The 27,993-nt window shown below is 39.0% G+C and overlaps 1 protein-coding gene across 13 annotated transcripts in view; it reads right to left on the bottom strand.

The window, feature by feature from the left end:
* The window catches only part of SUPT20H (SPT20 homolog, SAGA complex component), a 36,027-nt gene extending 16,751 nt beyond the window's left edge, over window positions 1-19,276 (bottom strand). For 6 of the 13 annotated variants that reach the window (XM_018056668.1, XM_018056667.1, XM_018056674.1 and 3 more), the window contains exons 1-14: window positions 19,150-19,276; window positions 16,233-16,329; window positions 12,999-13,034; window positions 12,298-12,356; window positions 11,781-11,847; window positions 9,218-9,347; window positions 8,106-8,209; window positions 6,662-6,778; window positions 6,492-6,545; window positions 4,920-5,059; window positions 3,306-3,462; window positions 3,156-3,212; window positions 1,294-1,365; window positions 837-994 (exon numbers count right to left, since the gene is read on the bottom strand). In XM_018056668.1, coding sequence (XP_017912157.1) covers window positions 837-994; window positions 1,294-1,365; window positions 3,156-3,212; window positions 3,306-3,462; window positions 4,920-5,059; window positions 6,492-6,545; window positions 6,662-6,778; window positions 8,106-8,209; window positions 9,218-9,347; window positions 11,781-11,847; window positions 12,298-12,356; window positions 12,999-13,034; window positions 16,233-16,235 — 1,154 coding nt within the window. In that variant the 5' untranslated portion in view covers window positions 16,236-16,329; window positions 19,150-19,276. Of the gene's footprint in view, window positions 1-836; window positions 995-1,293; window positions 1,366-3,155; window positions 3,213-3,305; window positions 3,463-4,919; window positions 5,060-6,491; window positions 6,546-6,661; window positions 6,779-8,105; window positions 8,210-9,217; window positions 9,348-11,780; window positions 11,848-12,297; window positions 12,357-12,998; window positions 13,035-16,232; window positions 16,330-18,895; window positions 19,048-19,149 lie in introns of those variants that run through there. The other 7 variants (XM_018056675.1, XM_018056673.1, XM_018056666.1 and 4 more) reach the window with 5 other exon arrangements.

A 27,993-nucleotide genomic window follows, 5' to 3' on the forward strand; every position in this document is an offset into this window, starting at 1 on the left:
GGACCAGTGCCCTGCAGATAATGAGGAACAACTTTATACTTATTGCTTTCTATTGTTTTTGGCCACACCGCACAGCATGCAGGATCCAGGTTCCATCACCAGGGATCAAATCTCTGACCCTGCAGTGGTAGCGTGTAGTCCTATCCACTGGACTGCAGGGAAGTCCCATGTAAATATATTTCTAGAGCCAGTAACTACATGAAGCACTGAGTCTGTGTCCTTACAGGCAATGCTAGAATATCAAGCATTGTGAACAGTTACAGTAACCTTGCTTCCCACTTAAACGATTTATTGCCAGAAGCACTTTATGCTCACAAAGGTTAAAGTTATAAGTGAAAGTGAAAGTGTTAGTCACTCCATCGTGTCTCTTTGCAACCCCATGCACTGTAGCCCCCCAGGCTCCTCTGTCCATGGAATTCTCTAGGCAGGAAAACTGGCATGGGTTGCTATTCCCTTCTCCAGGGAATCTTCCCTACTCGGGTTGAACCCAGGTCTCCTGCATTGCAGGTGGGTTCTTTACTGTCTGAGTTACCAGGGAAGTCCCCCAAAGTCATAAGTGGCAGCATATAAATATACCAAAAGAACAGCACAGGCATAGATTTTATAGCAAATATAAAAATAATTAAGCATAGTTTTTAAAAAATAAATTACTATTTTAAAGAACTCTTGGGACAATATGGTAACTACAATTTAAGTTTACTGAGGTCTGCTGCCAAATCTGACTGAAGTTAACTAACAAAAAAGGAAAACTTTTATTCATCAAAAGCTCGTCTGTAGTCACTGAATAAACTCTTGATGGTTTATTTGGTCAAATACATGTATTTAACAGAACTCACTGGGACGGTGACATCGGACTGTCACTCTCCTCATCTTCTTTACATGGCTGGATTTTACCATAGTAAAGTGGATCACCAAGTGACTGCAAAATGGTCAGCTTTGTTTTCTGATACTGATTACCAGCTTCACATTCAAATATATAATCATCTTTTACATCCTGAAAAAAAGCATCCCAAATAAATATTCTCTTCCGAAAATACATAATCAGAATTAACAAAAACCAGGAAAAAATGACACACTAACTTATATCTAGCAATTAAGACACACAGTCTGTAGACCTATGTAAAACTGTCTAAGAGGGCCTCCCTGGTGGCTCAGTGGCTAAAAATCCACCTGCCATTCTTTAAAAACAGAAGGAGATCCCAAAGTAAAGGCTATTGTACTTTACGTTTAAAAAATTCAGATCCCAGATTAGAAACGGCATCAAAAGAAATGGAGCCTGCAGTGGTTACTTACATGGGCTGGCCAGACTGTTGGTTGTGAGTCATCAGACTTGATAGATTTTTCTACTTTGGCATATTTTTCCACCTAAGCAACCAAACCAAGAGACATCAGATATAATGAAACCAGTATTATGACCACAGACAAAAACCTAAGTAACTTAATACAATACGCTTTTTAGCACAAGAATTCTTGAATCACTAATAACACCAACTATTTATGCTTAAGTCGTTTAAAATTCTCCTGATATAGATTCAATTAGACCAACTAGTTTTACAATAAAACAAAATTAGGATCTCTTTTGCCGTTAAACAAATGTAATGAACACAAATGCCTCTTCCTTTTACTCTGTAATTAGGTATCCTATTTGTCTTTTAGGAAAACTGGGATGTCAGAGGTGATTAGGACCAGGATCTTTTCTTTTGGCTGGGTCTTTACTGGAATTGTCATGTAACAGTGTGGACAAAACCAGAAAGAGAATAGGGAAGTTATATTAAAATTGGTAAAATTTTTGTAAATCTCCATTTTCTCGTCAAACTCAAACCATATTTTCCATGTATTTTCTACCAGACTCCGTGAACTGAAAGTTCTCATCTTTCTGGTAACCTACGATTTTTAAGAATAATAGACTCACTTGGGCATCTGGTAAAAATTCAGATTCCCATGTCCCTCCCCTGGAGACCTGACTCAGTAAGCTGGACTGAAGCGGGGCTTTAACTGGTATCCTAGGTGTTTCAACTGATCAGTCAGACTGAGAAACTTTGTATTAGGGCTTTTCAACTCAAAGCAATGTCTGTGGAACCTAGTACCATGCAACCTAAAAGCTTGTCAAGTAATACAGGAGATCAGGCGCTTAGTCCAGACTTGCTGAATTGGAATCTGCATTTTAATAAGCAGCCCATGTGATTCTTACGTACATAAAAGTTTGGGAAGCGCTGCTTTATATACCCAGATTGCCCTCTGAAGTCAATTCCTCCCTTTGGTATTCGCACCAAAAATCTCTTCTCAGGCCATGTTTCTTGAGGGGTGAATAGACAGATACACACTGAAAGATAATGTGGCTTAGTATCTTGAGTTGTATATACAGTCTACTTCTAATGCTTTTGGCTTTGTGCTTTTGAAACTTTTTTTTAAATCACAGATAGTAAGATTTACACATGTGCTAGCCTGGAAAGTATGCACAGAACAAACATCTGTTAAAATAACCAACCACTTCTAGAGTTTAATGAATAATAAAAACAGGAGAAATAGGAAAATAAAAGAAATATGGGCCCTCCTATCAAAAGATCTCTTTCCTATCTTTGCTCATTTATAGTTCATGTACATTACGGACCAGCAAAGACTACTACTCAAGGATGAGAACCTTGGCCACTGCTCCAATATTGTTAATTTTTAAATTTAACCAATGAGAAGTATTACCAGGAAATTATGATGAAATATTATGAAAAAAAAAATCAGAGGCATTTTATGCATATTATGTAATATGTACCATTTTCTTACACATTTGGAAATACCTTGCTTATTTTTCCTGCTCTAAATACAAATCTATATTAAGAAGTTACATACTTAGACAAGTAATATGAAAGAACAGCTTCTGAAGATGAGCAGTTGACTTAAGAAGTGTTTTTGCATAAACATGGAGAATGAACTAGTGGTTAAAACTAGGGAAAAGGGGGGAGTTATTACGGGATTATATAAAATCATGTGTGTGAAAATGTTGAAAACTTATAAAGCACTATATAATTTAAAGAATCTTTCATTCAATAAAATTAAAAGAGAAAAGTAGCAGTAATAAGAATCTTCATTTTCCCTAAGTATAAGAGTGAGATTTAGGAATCTTATATATGAAAATAAGTGCAATTTATGAACTGACTTACATCCACCTCAGAAGGTACAGCCAAATTACAGGGACTCCGTTTCCACATATCTACACACTAAAAAAAATTAAAAGCAGTATAAATAAGTATACTTAAAATGCAAAATAAGGCATTTGGTATAATGAGCTTCATTTAAAAACATATACTTACATTTCCTGCTTTAGAAATTTTGAGGTCATAATGCTGACCTGCTTTTCTTTCCTTTCTTTTTTGTAAGAAATCAAGTAATTTTAGCTGAGGAGGAGGTGGACCATGAGACATATCCTGTTGCCGATTCAGAGAGGACCTGGAATATCTCTTGAAACATCTGGAACATTCAGAGATTAGAAGTATTGATACACCAAACTAATAAAAGAAACTCGGAATAAGTACGGTTTTAAAAATGTGTAATTAAATCAAAAATATTTATAGAACACTGTCACTTGCCAAGCAATGTTCCAGGCACTGGTGAAATAAAAATGAACACGACGAACACAATTCCTGCTCCCATGGAGCTGACAGTCAAGAAGGGAAGACACATATACATTCACAAAGGAACAGGTGAGATCACTCCAGATAACAACAGTAGAGCACGAGTGAAGACCAGGGTCCTGGGAGGAATAAGTGATACGGAGGGCAACACTAGGGGAGGGCAGGAAGGACTCTGAGGAAAACGTGTGAGCCAAGACATGACAAGAAGAAACAAACTGTGGAGAGATCAGGGAATGAAGCAGAGAATTTTAAATATTTGAAGCAGAGAATTTTAAAAGTTTCTGAGGCAGGAACAAAGCTGGCTTGTTTTCAAAAATGAAAAATACAGGTGGGACTACAGCACCAGCAGGAAATGAGGTCAAAGAGCAAGGCAAGGGCCTTGTAGATGAATGATAACATAAAGTACAATGGGATGGTTTTAGAGGAATTTAAGCAAGTGGTGGCATGATCTGCTTTGAGGTTTTTAAAACATTACTTTGGTTTGTCTGCATGGCAAACAGACCAAAAGGGAGCAAAGGTGAAGCAGTCAGACCAGGTAGGAAGGTATTTATCACAGAAGTCAAGATGAAGATGACAGTGGCTTGGTTTAAGGTACTGGCAGTGGGTGTGGAGAGATGTGGAAAGAGGTTCTAGGACACTTATGGGACTGCTGACAGATTCTCTATGTACTTAGTTCACTGTTTCCAAAGCTGTACCTTTTCCTCAGCATATATTACTTCAACAGTAAAACAGAATTTAGAAAATGGGTAGGTTTTTTCAGCCCCTTGAAACTTGAAGAAGATCCAAAGTGGACAACTGAAACAATTACTCAAAGAGAACTTAATGATGAGCCAATTATAATTGCAATCTAAATTAATATGCATTCTTTTACTTTATTGAGATGGCTAAAATATTCAAAGACAAGTTACCATGTTATAAAAAGGCATTTAGTTATAAATTGACTTCTGAAACTATTATCACTTTTCCCCAGATCTGTAAAAGAAATTATAAATTGATTTTTTTAAAGGTAACATTAACAAAAATTACACTGGTATTAGGAAGGGCTAAATTATTCTTTATTCTCATGCTCATCTCTGCTCAGAATTTCTTTTTGGTGAACAGACTCTGAATTTATAGGCAGTTTGTTCTTCAAAAGAATGCACAGAATGCATCACTTCAAAATAAAGCAGAGTATTAAAAAAAATCCTAATTCTTACATTTTTACTCTATAGAGGGAAAAGATACCATAAATGTCAAAATTCAGAGCTCTCTCTCTAGCTCTCTCTTGGTTTATCCTTCCACAAAGGTGATTACCGTTTCATTGGGCGTGTGTTCATCTTTTGCCTGTTATAGAGCAGTCTGTTTGCAGTGCAGGTGACAGCTACGGAAGGATCAAGACACAGTGGCTCCGCTGTAGCCAGAATCAATTGGCTCTCAAGCAAAAGTTTGTCTTCCTGAAATAGGTAAGAGTAAATATCAATACTAGCTTTAAGATTTTCAAATCATACGTATCACTTAATCTAGAAATATTCCTGAGAGTATTTCTGCTAAGGAATAGAGTAAAATGTAGTATTTCAAGTACCAACTTAAGTGTGTAAACATTACAAACTGGACAGCATGACACCACTAATGGAATTTCAGTAATTTGGACAAAGTGGTCAAGCTGTCAGAATGCCTATCTGTTAGCCCAACAAATATTTACTAAGCGCCTATAATATGTGAGGCACTGTTCTAGATGACAGGGAGTTTTTGTTTAGACTACAGGTTTTTCACATCTAAGAAATACAGCTGTCTAGATTCATTAATATTTTCAGGTTGATGACATTTTCAAATGAAAAAGATATTTTTCTGAAGAATTTTCCTTGAAAAGGTACAATAAAGGATAGAGCCTCTCCTTTTATTTACCAATTGCCAGAGTTAGAAATCAATACCCTTGGAACCTCCAGATGACCAATGATTTCGTTTTTGAATATTCTTTTAAGAGCTTTTAACCTTATAAATGAAAAGATCACAGCCCAAACTACAACACAATGCTTGACAGTTACTGATGAACTGAATCTTATTTTATAATCCTATTTCACAGCTACAATGATTTTCACTACTGACATTTTCTTTAGTAACTATTTCTCTTTACAGTAACAGAGAAATAAGTGAATACCCTTGTGAATGGGCACCTCACTGAATCAGCACTGGAGGACTAACTGGCTATTCTCTGAGTAAGAGAGGTTGGTCCCTAGGGCTCTACCCAGTGCAGATGACAAAAAGACAGGTTAAGTGTGCTTTAGAACCCAAGATGACAGAGTATCAGCATCTACTTGTATCCACTGAGCAAACAAAACATTCTATTTCCTGCTGCTAAGTCGCTTCAGTCGTGTCCAACTCTGTGCGATCCCATAGATGGCAGCCGACCAGGCTTCCCTGTCCCTGGGATTCTCCAGGCAAGAACACTGGAGTGGGTTGCCATTTCCTTCTCCAATGCATGAAAGTGAAAAGTGAAAGTGAAGTCACTCAGTCATGTCCGACTCTTAGCGACCCCATGGACTGCAGCCTATCAGGCTCCTCCATCCATGGGATTTTCCAGGCAAAAGTACTGGAGTGGGGTGCCACTGCCTTTTCTGATTCTACTTGAGAGAGGATAAAAAACTAAGTTTCACACTGGGTAGATTAGGTCAACCTCACCCTAGTTTACCATGTCCTAGAGCAACTGGAACTGAACTGGTTTAGTTTCTTGCAGGATTAATACATCTTTGTAGAGCTCATAATGAACCATATACTTTACTCATAAATCAAATTATGAGCAGGCAATATCTTTTGCTTAACTTAGTAAGCACTGCTTCATCCTATATATTACCTGTTTTGGATTAAAAAAACAACAGAACAACTAACCTGGGTCCACTTATGGTTATCACTTGTTATTGAATGTACATCACAGATTAAAGTCTAAAAGAAACAACAATTGAAAAATATTAATATATAGGCATACAAACACATGAAAACATCGAATAGGTAAAACTCAAAATGAAATCTGAAACGTTTCTTAATTAAACATTCCTTACCTGCATTGTTGGACGTAACAGAATGTGCCTACTTTGGTAACCAGGAGATTTCATGTTACTGGACTGCCTATAGTCACGTATTTCTGCTATGACGCATCCACAATGAAAAATATTAACCTGTTTTGAGTGAAAATATTTAAGTAAACGCCATTTTTTCAAAAGCCTAAGTATGTAGGTTTATATTAAGTGTTTCAGGTTCTTAGCATTCTCATGCAATGTTTGACTATTCACATACTCAAAATTCCTTGGTGAATTAACCACTACATAAACTCTTTGAAAAGGAACTGTTTTATGTTCATCACTGTGACTCAGGAAGCAGTCTAACACTGTTTCCTAGTCACAGACTGACATTTGGCATTTATTTACTGTTAATGTTACAGATCACTGGAACTGCTGTTCTTGACACTCACTGGGTCACTGCTGTATTCCGCTAACACTGTCACTGCTATCAATTTGTTAATAAACCATGCCAGAATTGCAGCTTACAGATACAACTGCTGTATCGCTCTGCTAAAACTTCCAGGAGACAGGTTTCACTAATAAGAGGAAGAAAGCTAACACTAATTCAAATAGTAATCTGCTGCTAATGATATTATTTTCTAGTTCTAAGTCCAAAGATAAGGAACTGGATCACTCAAGTCTTGCAAATTATCACTTGCTACAGTTGCTTATGGTCTTTTGTGTTTCTTTCATCATTCAGAACTCGAGTGAGTACTGTGACTTCCATGTTATCAGTCATTTTTCTGCTCATGCTTTTTAACCAATATTTACTGAGCTACTACAATGTGAACTGTTATGCACTAACCAAATATCCAAGAAGCTTCACATATAAAGTGGTGAGATAACTTGCTCTCAGTGTGGAAAGACAGGCAATAAACATGTAAACAAAAACGAGATAACTTGAGAGAGTGAATGCTACAGAGGAAATAAAATAGGGAGTGACTAACTTAGACTGTGTGCTCAGGTAGAACTCTCTTGTGGAGTAATTTTCAGCTGAGACTTGAATCACAGCAAAGGGCCAGACACCAGGGAGAGATCACTCCAGACAGAAGAGCAGATGAATAAGACAGGAATAAGCTTGGTGTGTTTTAATCTAGAAAAATGGCATGGATGGCTGGAGAGTAGTGAGTGGGGATGAGAACCAGGAGGTGAATACAAAGACAGGGGTTTTGTACAGTGAGAGGACACTGGAGAACTCTAAGCAGGGAACTTTGTTGTTGTTTTCTGTTTTTGTTTTGGAAGCTTAATCAACTACATCTATACATTTCAGTATATAGCCTAAAGGATAAATATCCCACAATATATCAATTTTCATACAGGCATATATGTATTAGGTCTCACTTCCCTTTCCAAGAACTAATGAGAATAACACAAAACATTCTTTATCACAAAACAACATGTATCTGGCAAGTCTAAGGACATTTTATGCAGAAAAATTTTGTACCTGAGATTTTTCTAGGAGATCAACCAAAATTGGAGGTAATTCTTCTGCATCCAAGTATTCAAGCAATTCTCCCTCTTCATAAGGCAGTCGAATGGTCTCAGAATCTTAATTTTAAAACATAAAAGTTTCTGAAAGTGATCAGGCTCACCAAAAAGCTTAGGTAATAATTTAAGTAACTTTTCATAAAAATAAAGAGAATAAAACTAAAAGCTCTCCTGAAGTCCTTAAGTCTAAAACATAAATCACCTCATAAAAATCTTGATAAACTGTATATAAACAGTTTTAGACTGGAAGAGAGAAAAATACCTAACATCCTATGGAGAAACATCTGGCACAACAATCACAAAACAAATCCCAGCCAGCAGTACAATAATCAGAGTGTGATAAAATTCTGACTGTTAACTAAAACTTCCTTGCAGATTCCTTAATCTAATCTGGAAGTCAGACTGATAATCTGGTATAGCTTCTGAAAAATGACTACTGACAGGCCAAACTTCTCTTGATGTTACGTTTTACAATTAACGACCAATACAAGAAAAAAAATCCTTAAAAATCTTTAACTGGATAAGTTCCTTACAGAACTTATACTATCATCACTGAATCAAAATTTAAATGCTTCTTTGATGAAATCTCAGAGTGTTAATACTTTAAAATTCTATTCTGACATTCACATTAATCAGAATAAGATGTTGAAGACTATTCAAAAAGTAGTGAGTCTGCTTAACTTTGAAAGTTTCACACTCAAAATATATTCAAAGCATAGAAGAAAAACAGATTAAAACATCTTACACTATCTTAAATACACTAACAGCAACAGAATGGAAGTAAATTTTGATACATTTTAAAATTACATCTTTTATGGTTTAATTTCAAAGACCTTTCTCAATCAGAATATTTCTCAAATTCAGCAAGGCTAATCACAGGAGAGTTAACTTCTCATATTGTAACAAAACATCATAAAGAAGAAAATTTGAAATCAAAGTTTTCTGTTGTCAAGGCATCACTGATGTAAAGGATAGATCATTCAGCAGGATGAGAAGCTCCTTCTAAAAGACAACACACGCTGCCCAACAGACGCAGTTTCGTGGCTGCTGCCCTCTGGAGGGTCTTACCTGATCCATTTTTTCCCCTGAGCATCAGAGAATATCCCTCATTTCCCGGGTACAGGTTGACCACTAAACATGACAATGTCTCTTGCATAACAAGCTTCTCTAATAAGTTCACATTTCTTCTTAATTTCTGCTTTAGAAAGAGGCAGAGGTCGTGAAAATAATCCAGCATAATTTCAAATAATGCAATCACTTAACGAAACTAGACCTGAGTTAGTTAATCTTTGATGCTTCTTCCACATCTATATAAAATTAATGTTGATCTATTACTGTTTTATGCAAATGAACATCACCAAGAAAAAGTGATCCATGAAATAAAACCACCTAAATACAAATATATGTACCTGAATACACAAGTAGCAAATATTAAAAATATTTAGAAAGGAAAACCATTAAATGTAAATTTCTTTTAAAGAGGCTATAATGTATAGTTAGTTTCTATTAAGTTTAAATGTACATAAACAATATGAGGCATTCTCTTTGGTTGTACTGTTACAGAGCACATTTCTTAAACATTTTATGGCCGAAATTAGATCCAAATAAGCTCAACTGCTCTAATTAGCTTAAATGTTAAATTCAAAGATATCCAACTGGTTAAGAGGATGAAAGTGATTTAAGTAATTTTCTGTAAATTGAATTGAACAGCTTCCTAGAAACCACTTTGCTAAAAAAAAAAACAAAACCAAAAAACAGAAAACTATCAGGAAACATATATACATCAAAATCCATTCTTTAGAAATTCATACAATTTAAAGTGAAACCCACTTATGGATATAATAATTTCTTTCATCAAATCTTATTTGTGAAAGGTATCAGTTAATAGAATATTTTTCACGACCTCAAAAAACAAGCCTGTTTAGAGTACCTTATTTTCAACATGTATATATAGTCATATGCAAAAAATTATGAATTCTTTTTTAATCTATAGTCAACATAGAAACAAAAAACTGTATTTTGAAAATAATAAATATATATTTAAAAAGCAAAGCAACTTTTAACCACTGTGATGGAAAGCTGGAAAATATCTTTATTCTTAAAGGACCACATAGCACTTTAGCCTGTGGGCCATAAGGTCTGCATTGCAACTATTCAACTATGCTACTATCTCAAAATCAGCCATTGACAAGACATAAAAAAAGGGGTGTTGCTGGATTCCAGTAAAAGTTCATTTACAAAAACATGCCGTGAGCCGGATCCAGCTGGTAGACAGTGGCTGTCAACACCAATCTGGAATCTTTCACGTACCTCTCCTACGTTAGTTCTATGTATGCTCACTGTACAGACTGTGGTGATAGCTGATGGGGGTATAATGTGAAAATTAATAAAAGGAAACCTCAACTAAAACTGGAGTGGGGAAGGCCTGCAGAGGGAACTCTCCTGCTCCTCCACTCATCATCCATTGCCGCACCAGGAAGAGAATTACCTTGCACTCCTCAACAGGAAATGCAACTATTTTCCTTCCCCAACTGGGGGAAGACTTTCTTCTTGCCCAGCAACAAGCTCTGTGAGTGGGAAAGGACTTCAGCCAATGGAAAACACCTGTAGCTCAGCCAACAAAAAGCCAGCATCTCCTCAAGTTTTACTTTCCCCCAGTGAACTCAGGTTTTCCTTGCTGATGACTTTCTTTCCTTGTCCTGCCCTCCTTAACAATATACCTCTTCCATGTTGTGTAACTCCTCAGAGTATCTCTGTCTGATGAGATACTGTTCAATTCATGAGTCTTTTAATAAGGCCAATTCAATCTTCAAATTTACTCAATTTTTTTTAAAACAATGCATGTCAAAACTTACAAAATGTGTTACATACTTCAAACATACACAAATTATTGTAGGTCAATTATTCCCCAATAAAATGTATGGAAAACATGCCATAAAGCTTGCGGTTTCACAATCATGTTTTTCCTAAATATTTTAAAACAGATATTATTAGAATTCCACTAATTTTTTGCCTGAGGTATTTATTTTTAAATTAAAGACACACAACAGAAGCTCACTAGAGCCTTTAAGGCCCTTACAACCCAAGGGTCCAAAAAGTATCAAGAAATCAATTTCTATTATATTTCTACTGCCCATATGTTCATGCTCAATAAAAATAAATTTTACTTGGCCATGAACTAATTTTTGTGACCAAATTCACCTTTTATTATCGTCTATCTAAATTTCCTACATGTCCTGCAATAGTTTTAACTTTCCAGTGCAAATTACCATGAGGAGATAGGTTACTTTTCTCCTGATCTTTGGTCCACAGATAACTTCTCAGGAAGAAAAAGAAGCAAAAGACAATATACATGGTGGTTTTGCTTCTTCTAACTTCCTAATGAGACAGTCTGCTCCTCAGTAAACATGTTGAGTTTGCTCACCTCTCCACCCAAGTAGGCTATCTGCCTGGTACCAGATTAGCCAGAGCTCTGGTTTAGCTGCAGAACCAGGTAGTCTGGTTAGAAAGTAGTATATTTGTTCACTAACAAAAATACAAACCGCTACCTGCTTCAAATCTAATTCCTTCAAACTTCCCTTCTTCCACTTCATTTCAAAAGCCATAATAATATAAAAAAAATTATACTTACCTTAACCTCAGGCTCTTTTTCACATTCTTCAATATATAAGTCATAAAGTTTTTGAAATATAGATTTTCTAAAATAAAATAAAGACAACACACAAAGTACTGTGAATACAATACTCATAAAATAAAGATTTTGAATTTTCCTGTCATTTCCCCCACAATTTCCCAAAAACTGGGTGGTGAAGAGAGGCTGGACCTGGCAACTAACATCAATTTAGAAATTACTAATACAGTTGACCCCTGCACAACATGGAGGTTAATCCTCATGTAACTTATAGCTGGCCCTCTGTATCTGTGGTTCCTCTGCATCCACAGATTCAACCATGAAGTACAGTAGTGTTTACTGTAAACATCTGCAAATAAATGGACCTGCACAGTTCAAACCCACACTGTTTACGGGTCAACTGTATCTGCAAAGTACCCAAGATACAACATTCCTAGCTCAGTGTCTAGTAAGAACTAAATGGAGGCTATCATCACATTTCAGCATATCTATGATACCATCAATTAAGTATTCATACCTTCCACTAGATAGGTATTTCCTTTTAGGAGGTCTCTGCCGGGCACTTTCAATGACATACTAAAAAAGAAAAGTTTAAGAAAACAGCTGGCCTTTTGCTTACTGCATGAACAACTGCATTAAGTATATTTAAATCATGTGTAAGGCTAAAGAATATTCAGTCATTTGAGTCTTGCATGCATATTAAATCATACCTTTTAGGGAAACCTACTAAACTTCTAAATATACGTAATAAACAAGCGAAATTAAAACTGCAGTAAAATTTAGCTCAATATTTACTTGCATTTATAAGCAAAATCATACCATTTCACCACTGTGATTTCACAGTCAATGTTTATAGTTGTTCAGAATATATATAGCATACCCAATTACAAAGACTCTATATATTTGAGCTACTTCCCCTTTAATTAAGCAAACAGAAAATTTGTTAAAACAGAAAACAGTTTCAGAAACTCTACGTCCTTGTTCAAATATTTAACTCACAATACTGTTCAGTTTTTACTTCACAGCATTACTATCTGAGCAGTCCAAGTAACAGATGATTCAAACATCATCTGGTATTCTTATATATATATTTACAGACAGTATACTCATCCTAATATTAATGTATGCCCTGGACAGTCACATACAAAAATCTCTTAAAACTGAGTTTTGTCAATTAAAGACAACACTATTTCAATATGTAACTTAGTCATGCCTCACCTCTGCACGATCCAAAGCTAGTTCTAAAGCTTGTTGCTGTAAAAAGTAAATGGTGTATTTTATTATATTAGTTATTTTCACATAAAAATAACAATATACATATAACATTTTCTAATTAAGTGTTTAAATGTGTTTTATTTTTTAAAATAGGTCTAACATTTTCCTTTCTTTCCCTCCTCCACCCACCCCACTGCATGCTCAAGACATGCAGGAAAAAATATGGTCATCTCAGACACCTGATTCTGACCACAAATTAGTTAAGAAATGTTACAATGATTTTCTCTGGTCATGCTTGTACAGCTGATATAGGGCTGAAGGTTAGATATGGTAACTAACTATTACCATTTTATAAACTTCAGCATTTTAAGAGCATCATTTAGGAAAATATACTGGCCATCAGGTATGCAATTAAAGTGAAGCAAAAACTGAAATCCCTTAAGCTGCTAGGAATCCTAAAAACTGAGGGGGCTATTATGTTGGTGCCTAATATCAACTTAGACATTCTTAACATTATGAACAGAAACTAGGCCAGTGCCTAGTAGAAACAGAATAAATGATGGTTACCCTTACCAATTTTTAATGAATTTAAAATGAATGTCCAACTGTTTGCGACCCCATGGACTGTAGCCTACCAGGCTCCTCCATCCATGGGATTTTCCAGAAAAGAACACTGGAGTGGGTTGTCATTTCCTTCTCCAGGGGAACTTCCCAACCCAGGGATCGAACCTGTGTCTCCCACATTGTAGGTAGACGCTTTTTTTTTTTTTTACTGTCTGAGCCACAAGGAAAGCCCTAATGAATTTAAGATACCATCAGTTACATGCCTGAATTAACTTCCCTGGTGGCTCAGATGGTAAAGTGTCTTGCTTACAATGCGGGAGACCTGGGTTTGATCCCTGGGTCGGGAAGATCCTCTGGAGAAGGAAATGGCAACCCACTCCAGTACTCCTGCCTGGAAAATCCCATGGACGAAGAAGCGTGGTGGACTACAGTCCATGGGGTCGCAAAGAGTGGGACACGACTGAGCGACTTCACTTCACTTCAGGGAAGAAGAGTATGCTGCCAATAATAAGTTTAAGATGTCACTGACTGTATCATAGATACATTATCAATTCAGTAATTAAAATGTAAAAGCAAAAAGCAGATGTACCTTAGAACTGATGAAAATACAGTATTATTATTACATGTAGTTTGAGATCTACTAGTAAATCCCCATCCTTCTTTGATTTCTTAGAGACCTGTCTTATAGGGCAAGAGAGATTAATAAGAAGGCTAAACTCTGTCTTCTTTATTTGTATAGTATCTTTTGTAATGATATCCAAAAATAAAAAATACTAGATTTAAAAAAATTTAAGCCAATATACCACCAATAATTTCTTTCTAGTTTTGTGGTTTGGGTATCACACAGAGATATACCATTTTTCACTCACAATGACAATCACTTTTAATTTCACTGAGAGGCAAAGAAAATTTTCATTTTTTAAGAACCTATATTTTTCCGTTATTTTGGACTCTCCAACAATTCAATCTACCAAGTTCCATGGAGTAAAAACTCCTGCTGCTGCTGCTGCTAAGTGGCTTCAGTTGTGTCCGACTCTGTGCGACCCCATAGACGGCAGCCCACCAGGCTCCCCCGTCCCTGGGATTCTCCAGACAAGAACACTGGAGTGGGTTGCCATTTCCTTCTCCAATGCATAAAAGTAAAAAGTGAAAGGGAAGTCGCTCAGTCGTGTCCGACTCTTAGTGACCCCATGGACTGCAGCCTGCCAAGCTCCTCCGTCCATGGGATTTTCCAGGCAAGAGTACTGGAGTGGGGTGCCATTGCCTTCTCCGGTAAAAACTCCTAGTACCCATCAAAATCCCAAGAGGGCAGGAGTAAGAATATATATTGCCAGGTTTCAGAAATCATGAAGGTTGAAGTGACCCTGTCATCCTAGTTATAAGGATGGAGAATTAATATTACAAAGACAGCCAGCCTTTTAGAAGAGCAATAGAACCTGTACATTATCAAGCATCTAAATGGAGCAGGTAAAAGAAAGTCTGAAATATGTCATACTTCAAAAGGTTGTTAAATTTATATATATCAAATTTAATTTATTTAAAAAATTTCATGGGCAGAATTCAGTGAAACTGTTTCCCAGGGACTCAAAATTAAAGTCTTGAGCATAAACTATTTTCCAATATATACTCTTGACAAAAACACAAGGTTCTTTTATTTTGGCCATAAAACCTTATAGAGTAAGTTTATAACTTATCAAAAAATTATAAAACACAATCAAATGTATATTCCAAGACCATTTCAAACAGCCACTATTCTCAAATATTTAATCTTCTGATATCAAAACTATAAAGGTTCTAGTGAGATATACCTGCATATATAAATGCTAGTATCATTTATTCACTACTGCATTCAAATACTTAAGACAATATCAAAGCAAAATATAAGGTAAGAACCTCACTGTGATAGCTCCACTTTTCTCTAAAAAGGCAAGAGTACATAGGGAAGATCCCAACACAAGAAGACACATGTTTTCTGAAGTTTATTCTGTCAAATGCTGTTTATAACAGTAGAAAGTCATCTTTTTCTTCTGTTTTTAATTTTTTAATGTTTAAAGTTAAATGCCCAGCCCTACGTATGTTTAGTGACTGTAAGTGGTAAGCAGAAATGTGCCATTAGAAGGCTAATCCTAATGCTGCTTAAATGTTAATTGCAGTAAGCAGGTTATACTTCTTAATTTTTTTAAAAAATCTGTACTAACAAGAACTTCAAAATATGAGAAACCTGTACCCCCAAAACTATTTATACTTGTACCCAAGGTTCTTGCCAGTGATTTGGACTATGGTAACGTAACTAGAGGACTTCCCTGGTGGCTCAGATTGTAAAGAATCTGCCTGCAATGCAGGAGACCAGGATTCGATCTGTAGGTTGGTAAGATCCCCTGGAGAAGCGAATGACTACCCACTCCATTATTCTTGCCTGGAAAATGCTATGGAAGAAATTTTTTTTTTACTACTTCACAAAAATAAGGACAGATAGATTATCTGTGCAACCTGGATATGATTATAATACTGAATTGAGAGATGAGCTTCATATTTTAAGATTTTGCATGCAATTGCTAAGTAATTTCCCAGTTAGAGTAACAAGGGTAGCTAATAAGAATATTTGTTTCATATTGATTTTTTTTGAGGGAAGAGAATTTTCTAAGAATATTAACATACTGATTTGTAGCTCACCATTGTGATATAAAACAGGAGTCCAAAAAGGAGAAAATTTATGTGCGTTGATGAAGCTGGATGAAAACCATATCCTTAGAAATCAATCTTAAGAGTACTGAAAAACAAAAATGACAAAACCCCTAAATTAACATAAATCAACATATATGAGATTACTTAGTAATTAACAAGGAAAACTAAAGTATATATATTTGTAAGACACTTTAACCAGTCACAAATTCACACACTGACAGTCTATTCTCTCATTCTGAAAAATACAGTTTTAACTAGGTAGAGCAAAAAAAAGGTTGCAAGTTAAAATCATTACTCAATTTCTTAAAAATATTTAACATCCAGGAGAGAATGTTTGTTTAATTTCTCCTATCTTCACAGTCACTGCTCTGTTACTCAGGATTTTAACAGCCTGCGCTTTAGCCTTCGTCACTGCACAGTTCATTTTACAAATCAAAACATTTCATCACACCTGCAGATAAAAGTCCTCTTTAACATTCTCCCAAATGCCCCAGGCTACACTGTCCAATGTAGCTCCAGTCCTTCCAGCTTGTCCCCTCCTCAAGCAAACAAGACACACTCTAGAAGAACCTCATTCCTCTAATACACAAGCTCTCATCCTGGCTGCACAACAGAGTAACCCTGGAAACTTTTAACAAGTGGGATACCCATGCTCCTCCAGAAATTCTCATTAATTGGTCTGGATTAGGGCCCAGGGGTCAGCATTTTTGACTCTCCCTAAGCAATTCAAAAGTGCTGCCAATGTTTAAGTCTACTGCTAGATCTTCTCTGCCTCTCACAGAGATGTCTCTCACAGATGTTTGCTCTGAAAGTGACGCTAAATAAAGCTTATGTGTAATCTAATTCTTTACTTAACTCCTTGTAATCACCCGGTGTGTCTATACACAACTGAGCACACCTTTAAGCAACCGAAAACAGTATTTTCCATGTAAAATTGTTTTGGTTTGTTTTCAGTGAACCCAAAGCTTAAGTTTTGTCGGTTCAGTCTTGAAAAAGTAGAAGGTAGAAGACAGGAAAAAATTCACAAACCCACCAAAAATGACAAGCACCATACAGGTTCCAGGAATATCATTTCACAAATGAATAAGACGTTAATCCTATTCTACAAAAGTTCATGCGAGATTTAACATGAACTTAAGGTGGAATTTTTCTGACCACTGAATCTAAAGATGAAGATACACTGCTGCTGCTGCTAAGTCGCTTCAGTCGTGTCCGACTCTGTGCGACCCCACAGACGGCAGCCCACCAGGCTCCCCCGTCCCTGGGATTCTCCAGGCAAGAACACTGGAGTGGGTTGCCATTTCCTTCTCCAATGCAGGAAAGTGAAAAGTGAAAGTGAAGTCCCTCAGTCGTGTCCGACTCTTAGCGACCCCGTGGACTGCAGCCTGCCAGGCTCCTCCGTCCATGGGATCTTCCAGGCAAGAGTACTGGAGTGGGGTGCCATCGCCTTCTCAGGAAGATACGCCACAGGCAAAATGTGATGACTTTAAAATCAGATCTCTTGTCACTAAACTGGGGGATGGAGGAAAGGTGGGCTTAGTGACTTTAAATATTTAAGTACTACAAAACCCCATCAGTTCAGTGCAATCGCTCAGTCGTGTCCGACTCTTTGCGACCCCATGAATCGCAGTGTGCCAGGACTCCCTGCCCATCACCAACTCCCGGAGTTCACTCAGACTCACGTCCATCGAGTCAGTGATACCATCCAGCCATCTCATCCTTTGTCGTTCCCTTCTCCTCCTGCCCCCAATCCCTCCCAGCATCAGAGTCTTTTCCAATGAATCAACTCTTCGCATGAGGTGGCCAAAGTACTGGAGTTTCAGCTTTAGCATCATTTCTTCCAAAGAAATGCCAGGGCTGATCTCCTTCAGAATGGACTGGTTGGATCTCCTTGCAGTCCAAGGGACTCACAAAACCCCATAACCACTTACAAATCCAAACATTCTGACCGTAATACAGAATCTACTAGAACTGTGAGAATACCACTGTAATTATCATCGTAGCCATTTTATAGAATAAGGCTCTCAGAACTAGTGATTTTCTCAGGATCACACAACTAGACCGGAATTCAGACTTCTCTTTTTAATCCTGAGATTTTTACTATTAAATCTTAACAACCTTCAGACCACTCAACCCAGCACTCGTTTTTGAATTCTTAAAAGCATTTAAAATAAGGACTTGATTCTGCTCAGACTAATACTGTCTTAATTTTGATCTATTTCCACATCATGGTTATCAACCATTTTTCACTGTACTCAATCTAACTCGGAAAACCGCGCTAATCACTTTCTACCCCGAGTCCTAACAGAGACTATTTACGATACGCGCGGCCCCTCCCCGGTGGCGGTTATCGGAGATGGCTTCCAGGGGCGGCCATTCGCCAAGTTTATTTCTGAACTCCCAGGACCCACGGCGGGGATCGGTGATCAATCCAATTCTAAATACCGCCATAAATCCCACTGACTTCCCTGATGGACGCTAGTCTCCTGCATCTGCTCGAGCTTTGTTAACAACTTAGACTTTGCCTGAAAAACGCCCCAACTCCACAGCCCAGCTGACAGCCTTATTCAATATGGACACCAAAAACCCCGCCCCCGCCACCCTCCCCACAAAAAGCGCTACGCTAAATTCTAGCGAATTTCCGGAAATACCTGTAACTGCAAACCAAATGTCAACACTAAGATAAAAGACGGGAGAGGAGAAGAAGGCGACCGCCCAGGGGGCTGCTGGCTCAGCCCGGCCCGCCGCGTCTCCAAGAACACCGTCTACCTCGCGCGGGCGCCGGGCCCCGGAAGCGGCGAAAAGCCACTCGGGAAGCCGTTCGTTCCCCTCTGACCCCGCCCCTAGTCTCGCGCGCCTACCCAACCCGTCGCGGGCGCGCCCCTGCCCTCCGGCCGCGGCCCACCTGTGCAGGCGGCCGACTCTCGACGGCGCCCTCCGCTCGGCCCGAGCGCGACGCGCCGACCTCGGCCCACGCTAGCTGCTGCGCGCTATCCCCGCACGCCCCGCCCCCGTTCTGGCCCGCGCGGCGCGGCAGCCCCGCCGACCGCCTGTTCCGGCGCGCACACTTCCGACTGGCGCGCTGGGCGGTGCGGGCGGCCGGCCGCGGGCGGAAGTGGTGGAGGTTGGGAAGGCTGGGCCGAGGCCAGCGGGCCCGACGCTGGGATGCTCCCGCCTGGGTCCGCCCCCGCGAGCCCCGTAGTGACTCGAGCCCGGTGACCAGGCTAGGTCCACGGGCGTCTTCGCCGACCCGGCGTCCAGGTCCGTAAAAGGCGATGTAGCCTGTGACTATTTGTGAGGTGGGAAGCCCGGTTGAAATACTACAGTGAAAGAAGCTTGTAACGAACTTTTCCTTGTTGCTCAGTCCATCCTAGGGAACCACACCATTGCTGCCTATACTGGTGCCGGCCTTGCAGTCTATGATGGTGTACCAGTCAAGTGCCAAAGAATGTAATGTTAAAAAACAAAGCACAGCACTGAAGAGTTCTAAAACTTCAGAAGCGGAATAATCAGCGCGTATTGCAGTGTCTGGTTGTAATTCTGCACTTTCGAACAACTTCAGCTGTTGGGTTATAAACTTAAAAAATTATTACTGAAGTGAAACTCAAAAAACGTAAAATGAAACATCTTTAAATACACAATTCGGTGTATGTAGTATAATCGCAATGCTGTGAAACCACTAACAATGTCTAGTTGAAAACCATTTTCTTCACTCCTATTAAGAATTACATTCTATTCTTCTCGCTCCTGGCAGGAACAACTACTTTCAGACTCTAAAGAAAGAAAGTGAAGTTGCTCAGTCGTGCCAGACTCTTTGAGGCTCCGTGGACTGAAGCCCAGACTCTAAGGGTTTACCTAATCCGAGTATTTCACGTAAATGGATTTATATGATCATTTTGTGCTGTCTGCTTTCACATAAAGGTGATTTCCAGGTTCATCCACCTTATATCAGCAAATATTAGTATTTCATTATTTTTTATAGTTAATACTCCATCTTATTTGCATGTATATACCACAATTTACCCATCCATCCAGCGATGGACGTTTGGGTTCTTTACACCTTTGAGCTATTGTGAATAGTGCTGCTATGAATATGTGTGTGGACGTATTTGTTTTAACCCTGGTTTCAACGCTTTGGGATATATACTGTTGAAGAAAATCAGAATCTGACAGCAATTCAATCAGCGAATAAAAACGAAACAGTTCAGTTCAGTTCACTCGTTCAGTCGTGTCTGGCTCTTTGCGACCCCATGAATCGCAGCATGCCAGACCTCCCTGTCCATCACCACCTCCTGGACTTCTCTCAGACTCATGTCCATTGAGTTAGTGATACCATCCAGCCATCTCATCCTCTGTCGTCCCCTTCTTCTCCTGCCCCCAATCCCTCCCAGCATCAGAGTCTTTTCCAATGACTCAACTCTTCGCGTGAGGTGGCCAAAGTACTGGAGTTTCAGCTTTAGCATCATTCCCTCCAAAGAAATGCCAGGGCTGATCTCCTTCAGAATGGACTGGTTGGATCTCCTTGCAGTCCAGGGGACTCTCAAGAGTCTTTTCCAACACCACGTCAAAAGCATCAATTCTTTGGCGCTCAGCTTTCTTCAGAGTCCAACTCTCACATCCATACGTGACCACAGGAAAAACCATAGCCTTGACTAGATGGACCTTTGTTGGCAAAGTAATGTCTCTGCTTTTGAATATGCTATCTAGGTTGGTCATAACTTTCCTTCCAAGGAGTAAGCGTCTTTTAATTTCATGGCTACAATCACCATCTGCAGTGATTTTGGAGCCCCAAAATATAAAGTCTGACACTGTTTCCCCATCTATTTGCCGTAAAGTGATGGGACCAGATGCCATGATCTTTGTTTTCTGAATGTTGAGCTTTAAGTCAACTTTTTCACTCTCCTCTTTCACTTTCATCAAGAGGCTTTTTAGTTCCTTTTCACTTTCTGCCATAAGGGTGGTGTCATCTGCATATCTGAGGTTACTGATATTTCTCCCGGCAATCTTGATTCCAGCTTGTGTTTCTTCTAGCCCAGCGTTTCTCATGATGTACTCTGCATAGAAGTTATATAAGCAGGGTGACAATATACAGCCTTGACGTACTCCTTTTCGTATTTGAAACCAGTCTGTTGTTCCATGTCCAGTTCTAACTGTTGCTTCCTGACCTGCATATAGGTTTCTCAAGAGGCAGGTCAGGTGGTCTGGTATTCCCATCTCTTTCAGAATGTTCCACAGTTGATTGTGATCCACACAGTCAAAGGCTTTGGCATAGTCAATAAAGCAGAAATAGATGTTTTTCTGGAACTCTCTTGCTTTTTCCATGATCCAGCGAATGTTCACAATCTGATCTCTGGTTCCTCTGCCTTCTCTAAATCTAGCTTGAACATCTGGAAGTTCACGGTTCACATATTGCTGAAGCCTGGCTTGGAGAATTTTGAGTATCACTTTGCTAGCATGTGAGATGAGTGCAATTGTGCAGTAGTTTGAGCATTCTTTGGCATTGCCTTTCTTTGGGATTGGAATGAAAACTGACCTTTTCCAGTCCTGTGGCCACTGCTGAGTTTTCCAAATTTGCTGGCATATTGAGTGCAGCACTTTCACAGCATCATCTTTCAGGATTTGAAATAGCTCAACTGGAATTCCATCACCTCCACTAGCTTTGTAGTGATGCTTCCTAAGGCCCACTTGACTTCACATTCCAGGATGTCTGGCTCTAGATGAGTGATCACACGATCGTGATTATCTTGGTCATGAAGATCTTTTTTGTACAGGTCTTCTGTGTATTCTTGCCACCTCTTCTTAAATATCTTCTGCTTCTGTTAGGTCCATACCATTTCAAAACAAAACAAAGCAGATTTTATTTAGGAATTATTGCAATAGAGAAAAGAGACCTTAGTATAGAACTGGAGTCAGTTAAACAAATACATCATAAACAAGTGAGACCCTGTAGCCAGCGGGTGGAAATTTCCTAAAATGAAACACCATATATAAGGGCTAAATTCTGGCCATACAATTTTAACAGGTTTCTTAATTGAAGGCAGAGCAGGTTGATGTAATATTGAAGGTAGGGGATGAAGAATTTGATGAGATATTGAGGATGATAAGATATCCCAGTAGGGGTTCTCTCTAAACTGACATGACTGGATTCTTATGACAACTAGTTGATGCAGGCCCCACAAGACCAGTACTAAAATAGAGGCTGAGAGGGCTTAGAGGACCCTGACTAAAGTCAAGGAAACACTCCTTGTCAATATCCAGGAATGGAACTGCTGGGTCATGTGGTAATTCCATGCTTAAATATTTGCAGAATCAATAAACTGTTTTCCACAGTGGAGGAGATGTTTTATATACTGATAGCAAAGTATGACAGTTTCAATTTCTTCACATCCTCACTAACAGTTTTGTCTTGTTTTGATAGCCATCCTTGGGTCTTCCCAGGTGGCTCAGTGTTAAAGACTCTGCCTGCCAATGCAGGAGATGCAGGAGACTTGGGTTGTTGGATCCCTGGGTCAGGAAGGTCCCTGGAGGAGGAAATGGCAACCAACTCCAGGATTGCCTGGAATTTCCATGGACAGAAGAGCCTGACCGGCTGTAGTCTATGCAGTTGCAAAGAGTTGGACACCACTGAGCACACATGAATAACCAACCAGCCTAGTGGGTATGAAATTGTGGTCTCATTGTGGTCTTGAATGGTTTGCCTTGGAAATGAACAGAGAGCATTCTGTCGTTTTTGAGATTGCATCCGAGTACTGCACTTTGGACTCTTTCGTTGACTGTGATGGCTACTCCATTTTTTCTAAGGGATTCTTGCCCACAGTGATAGATATAATGGTCATCTGAGTTAAATTCACCCATTCCAGTCGATTTTAGTTCGCTGACTCCTAAAATGCTGATGTTCAACTCTTGCCATCTCCTGTTTGACCACTTCCAATTTGCCTTGATTCATGGACCTAACATTCCAGGTTCCTATTCAATATTGCTCTTCATAGCATTGGACTTTACCTCCATCACCAGTCACATCCACAACTGGCTGGTGTTTTTGCTTTGGCTTCATCTCTTCATTTTTTCTGGAGTTATTTCTCCACTGATCTCCAGTAGCATATTGGGCACCTATCCTGGGGAGTTCATCTTTCAGTGTCCTATCTTTTTACCTTTTCATACTGTTCATGGGGTTCTCAAGGCAAGAATACTGAATGGAAGCTTCCTGATGGGAGAGACTGATTGAGGGGGAAACTGAGTCTTGTTCTGATGGGTGGGGCCATGTTCAGTAAATCTTTAATCCAGTTTTCTGTTGATGGGCAGGGCTGTGTTCCCTCCTTGTTACTTGACCTCAGGCCAAACTATGGTGGAGGTAATGAAGATAATGGAAACCTCCTTCAAAAGGTCCCATGCACACATGCTACACTCAGTGCCCCCAACCCTGCAGCAGGCCGCGCCAAACCACGCCTCCGCCGGAGACTCCTGGACACTCATGGGCAAGTCTGGGTCAGTCTCGTGTGGGGTCACTGCTCCTATAGCCTGGGTCCTGGTGTGCACGAGGTTCAGTTCATGATCTGAGCGACAGTCAACTCCCAGTCTTGTTTTTGCTGACTGTATAGAGCTTCTCCATCTTTGGCTGCAAAGAATATAATCAATCTGATTTTGATGTTGACCATCTGGTGATGTCCATGTGTAGTCTTCTCTTGTGTTTCTGGAAGAGGGTGTTTGCTATGACCAGTGCGTTCTCTTGGCAAAACTCTATTGGCCTTTGCCCTGCTTCATTCTGTACTCCAAGGCCAAATTTGCCTGTTACTCCAGGTATCTCTTGATTTCCTACTCTTGCATCCCAGCCCCTTATAATGAAAAGGACATCTCTTTGGGGTGTTAGTTCTAGAAGTTCTTGTAGGTCTTCATAGAACTGTTCAACTTCAGCTTCTTCAGCATTACTGGTCAGGGCATAGATTCAGAAGGTTTTGATTATCACACCAGATAATCACAATGGTGGGATCACTCACCTAGAACCAGACATACTTGAATGCAAAGTCAAGTGGGCCTTAGGAAGCATCACTACGAACAAAGCTAGTGGAGGTGATGGAATTTCAGTTGAGCTCTTTCAAATCCTAAAAGATGATGCTGTGAAAGTGCTGCCAATATGCCAGCAAATTTGGAAAACTCAGCAGTGGCCACAGGACTGGAAAAGGTCCGTTTTCATTCCAATCCCAAAGAAAGGCAATGCCAAAGAATGCTCAAACTACCGCACAATTGCACTCATCTCACACGCTAGCAAAGTGATACTCAAAATTCTCCAAGCCAGGCTTCAGCAGTATGTGAACCATGAACCTCCAGATGTTCAAGCTGGATTTAGAAAAGGTGGAGGAACAAGAGATCAAATTGCCATCAATTTTTTGATGTTGAATCATTGAAAAAGCAAGAGAGTTCCAGAAAGACATCAATTTCTGCTTTATTGACTATGCCAAAGCCATTGATTGTGTGGATGACAAGAAACTGTGGAAAATTCTGAAAGAGATGAGAATACCAGATTACCTGACCTGTCTCCTGAGAAACCTGTATGCAGGTCAAGAAGCAACAGTTAGAACTGGACATGGAACAACAGACTGGTTCCAAATAGGGAAAGGAGTACATCAAGGCTGTATATGGTTACTGTGCTTATTTAACTTCTATGCAGAGCACATCAGGAGAAAGGCTGGGCTGGATGAAGCACAAGCTGGAATCAAGATTGCCAGGAGAAATGTCAATAACCTCAAATATGCAGACAACACCACCCTTATGGCAGAAAGCGAAGAACTAAAGAGACTCTTGATGAAAGTGAAAGAGGAGAGTGAAAAAGTTGGCTTAAAACTCAGCATTCAGAAAACAAAGATCATGGCATCTGGTCCCATCACTTCATGGCAAATAGATAGGGAAACAATGGAAAGTGTGACAGACTTTATTTTCTTGGGCTCCAAAATCACTGCAGGTGGTGACTGCAGCCATGAAATTAAAAGACACTTGCTCCTTGGAAGAAAAGTTATGACCAACCTAGACAGCATATTAAAAAGCAGAGAGATTACTTTGTCAACAAAGGTCCATCTAGTCAAAGCTATCATTTGTCCAGTAGTCATGTATGAATGTGAGAGTTGGACTATAAAGAAAGCTGAATGTGGAAGAATTGATGCTTTTGAACTGTGGTATTGGAGAAGACTCTTGAGGCTCCCTTGGACTGCAAGGAGATCCAACCAGTCCATCCTAAAGGAAATCAGTCCTGAATATTCATTGGAAGGACTGATGCTGAAGCTGAAACTCTAATACTTTGGCCAACTGATGCAAAGAACTGACTCATTGGAAAAGGCCCTGATGCTGGGAAAGATTGAAGGTGGGAGGAGAAGGGGATGACAGAGTATGAGATGGTGGATGGCATCACTGACTCGGTGGACATGAGTTTGAGTAAACTCTGGGAGTTGGTGATGGACAGGGAGGCCTGGTGTGCTGCAGTCCATGGGGTCACAAAGAGTTGAACACGACTGAGAGACTGAATTGAACTGAACTGTGGTCTTGATTTGCAGTTCTCTGATGGCCAGTAATATTGATTGAGAGTCTTTTCATGTTCTAATTGGCCATTTGTCTATATTCTTTGCAGAAATGTCTATTCAAGTCATTTGCCCATCATTATACTGGGTTGTTTGTCTTTTTGTTGTCTAAATTATGAGTTCCTTATATATTCTAGATACTAGACCCTTATCAGATATATGATTTACAAGTATTTTCTCTAGTTCTGTAGACTGTCTTTTTACTTTTCTGATATTTTTTGATATACAAACTTAAATTTTTGATGAAGTCCAATTTATGTGTTTTTTTTTCCTGTTGTGAATTGTGATTTTGGTGTCATTTTTAAGAATCTATTACCAAATCCAAGGTCATAAGGATTGTTGAAAACCATGTCTGTATTTTGTTTTCACAAAGCAGAAAGTGAGTTTATCCCAAGGATTTCAACCTGCAAGCCAAGAAACTCCAGGCTATGAGAGTTCACAGACTAAATGGTGTATATAGGGTATATGCAGAAGTAATTTGACTTTTTCAGCTGATCTTTATTTGGATCAGGGTAGTTTTGTCAGGGGAACAAGGAAGTCTAAAGATAGCATGAACGGACTTGGTCTTTGAGAATGACTAGCATGCTCTGCTGATTTCTGAGAAGGGTGTAAATTCTTGCAAATTACATTAGATAATGTTTTGTTTTTCTTTAATGCACCTTTGTTGTCCTCCATTTTGTCCCCAGTATAAGTGACATCACTTCAGTTTCGCTTCTGCAGGATTTACCCCTATTTTTTTCCAAGAGTTTTATAGTTTTACCTCTTATATTAAGTTATTAATCCATTTTGAGTTTATTTCTGTATCTGTTCTGTGGTAGGCATTCCATTTCATTCTTTTGCATGTTGTCCCTGAACCATTTGTTGAAGAGAATGTTCTTATCCTCAATGAATGAACTTGACATCCTTGTCAAAAATCAGTTTGCCATAGATATATGTGTTTGTTTCTGGACTGTTAATTCTACTCCATCGTTCTATATGGCTGTCCTATGCCAGTACCACACTGTAGCTTTGTACTAAGTTTTGAAATTGGGAAGTGTAAGTGCTCCAGTTTTGTTCTTTTCCAATATTGTTTTGTATATTCAGGCCTTTTGCAATTTTATATGAGTTTGAGATCAGCTTTTTCATTTGCGCAAAAAAAAAAAAAAAGCAACTGGGATTTTGATAGGGATTGAATGAGGCATCAAAGTAGTAGGTCTCCTTGACAAGTGTTGTTATCTTAAAACATTAAGTCCTCAAATCTGTGAACATGATGTCGTTCCATTTATTTAGATCCTTTTTAATTTTCTTTTTACAATTTTATAGTTTCCAGGGTACAAGTCTTTCATCTCTTTAGATAATTTATTCCTAGATATTTCTTTTCATTTTTGAATGCTATCTTAGTCTGCTCAGGGTCGCTATAGCAAAATGCCACAGACTGGGTGCCTTAAACAACAGAAATTTCTTTCTCACAGTTCTGCTTGGGAAGGCCACATATCAAGATGCTGACAGACTTGGTTTCTGGTGAGAGTCCTCTTCCTGGCTTGTGGAAAGCTGTCTTTTCTCAAGTGATGGTGAAGGAGAGCAAGGGATCCTTGGTAACTCTTCTTGTAAGGATACTAGGCCCTCTCTCCAAAAACAATCCCACTGCAGAATAGGGCTTCAACATCTGAACTTTGGGGGACACAGCTTAGTCTATAGTTGTTGTTTTGGCACTCAGTCATGTCTGACTCTTCGTGATCCCATGGGCTGCAGCACGCCAGGCTTCCCTCTCCTTCATCATCTCCCAGAGTTTGCTCAAACTCATGTCCATTGAGTTGATGATGCCATCCAACCATCTCATCCTCTGTTGCCCCCTTCTCCTGCCCTCAATATTTTCCAGTGAGTTGGCTCTTTGTATCAGGTCACCAAACTATAGTAAATTCAGTTATAAATAAAATCATTATTGAATTTTCTTTTCAGATTATTCATTGTTGATGTATTAAAAAAGAATGGATTTTTGAATATTGATCTTGCACTCTGAAAACTTGCCACATTTTTTTATTAGTGCTAATAGTTGTATGCGGTGTGTGTGTATGTGTTCTTTAATAGTTCTAATATATGGAATCATGTCATGTGTTAAAAATTGAGCAAGTTTTACTTATTCCTTACAATTGGGGTGCCTTTTATTTCCTTGCCTTGCCTAATTGCTCTGGCTAGTCATCCCT

Source organism: Capra hircus, chromosome 12 (genome assembly GCF_001704415.2).
Source record: "Capra hircus breed San Clemente chromosome 12, ASM170441v1, whole genome shotgun sequence".
Lineage (NCBI taxonomy): Eukaryota > Metazoa > Chordata > Mammalia > Artiodactyla > Bovidae > Capra > Capra hircus.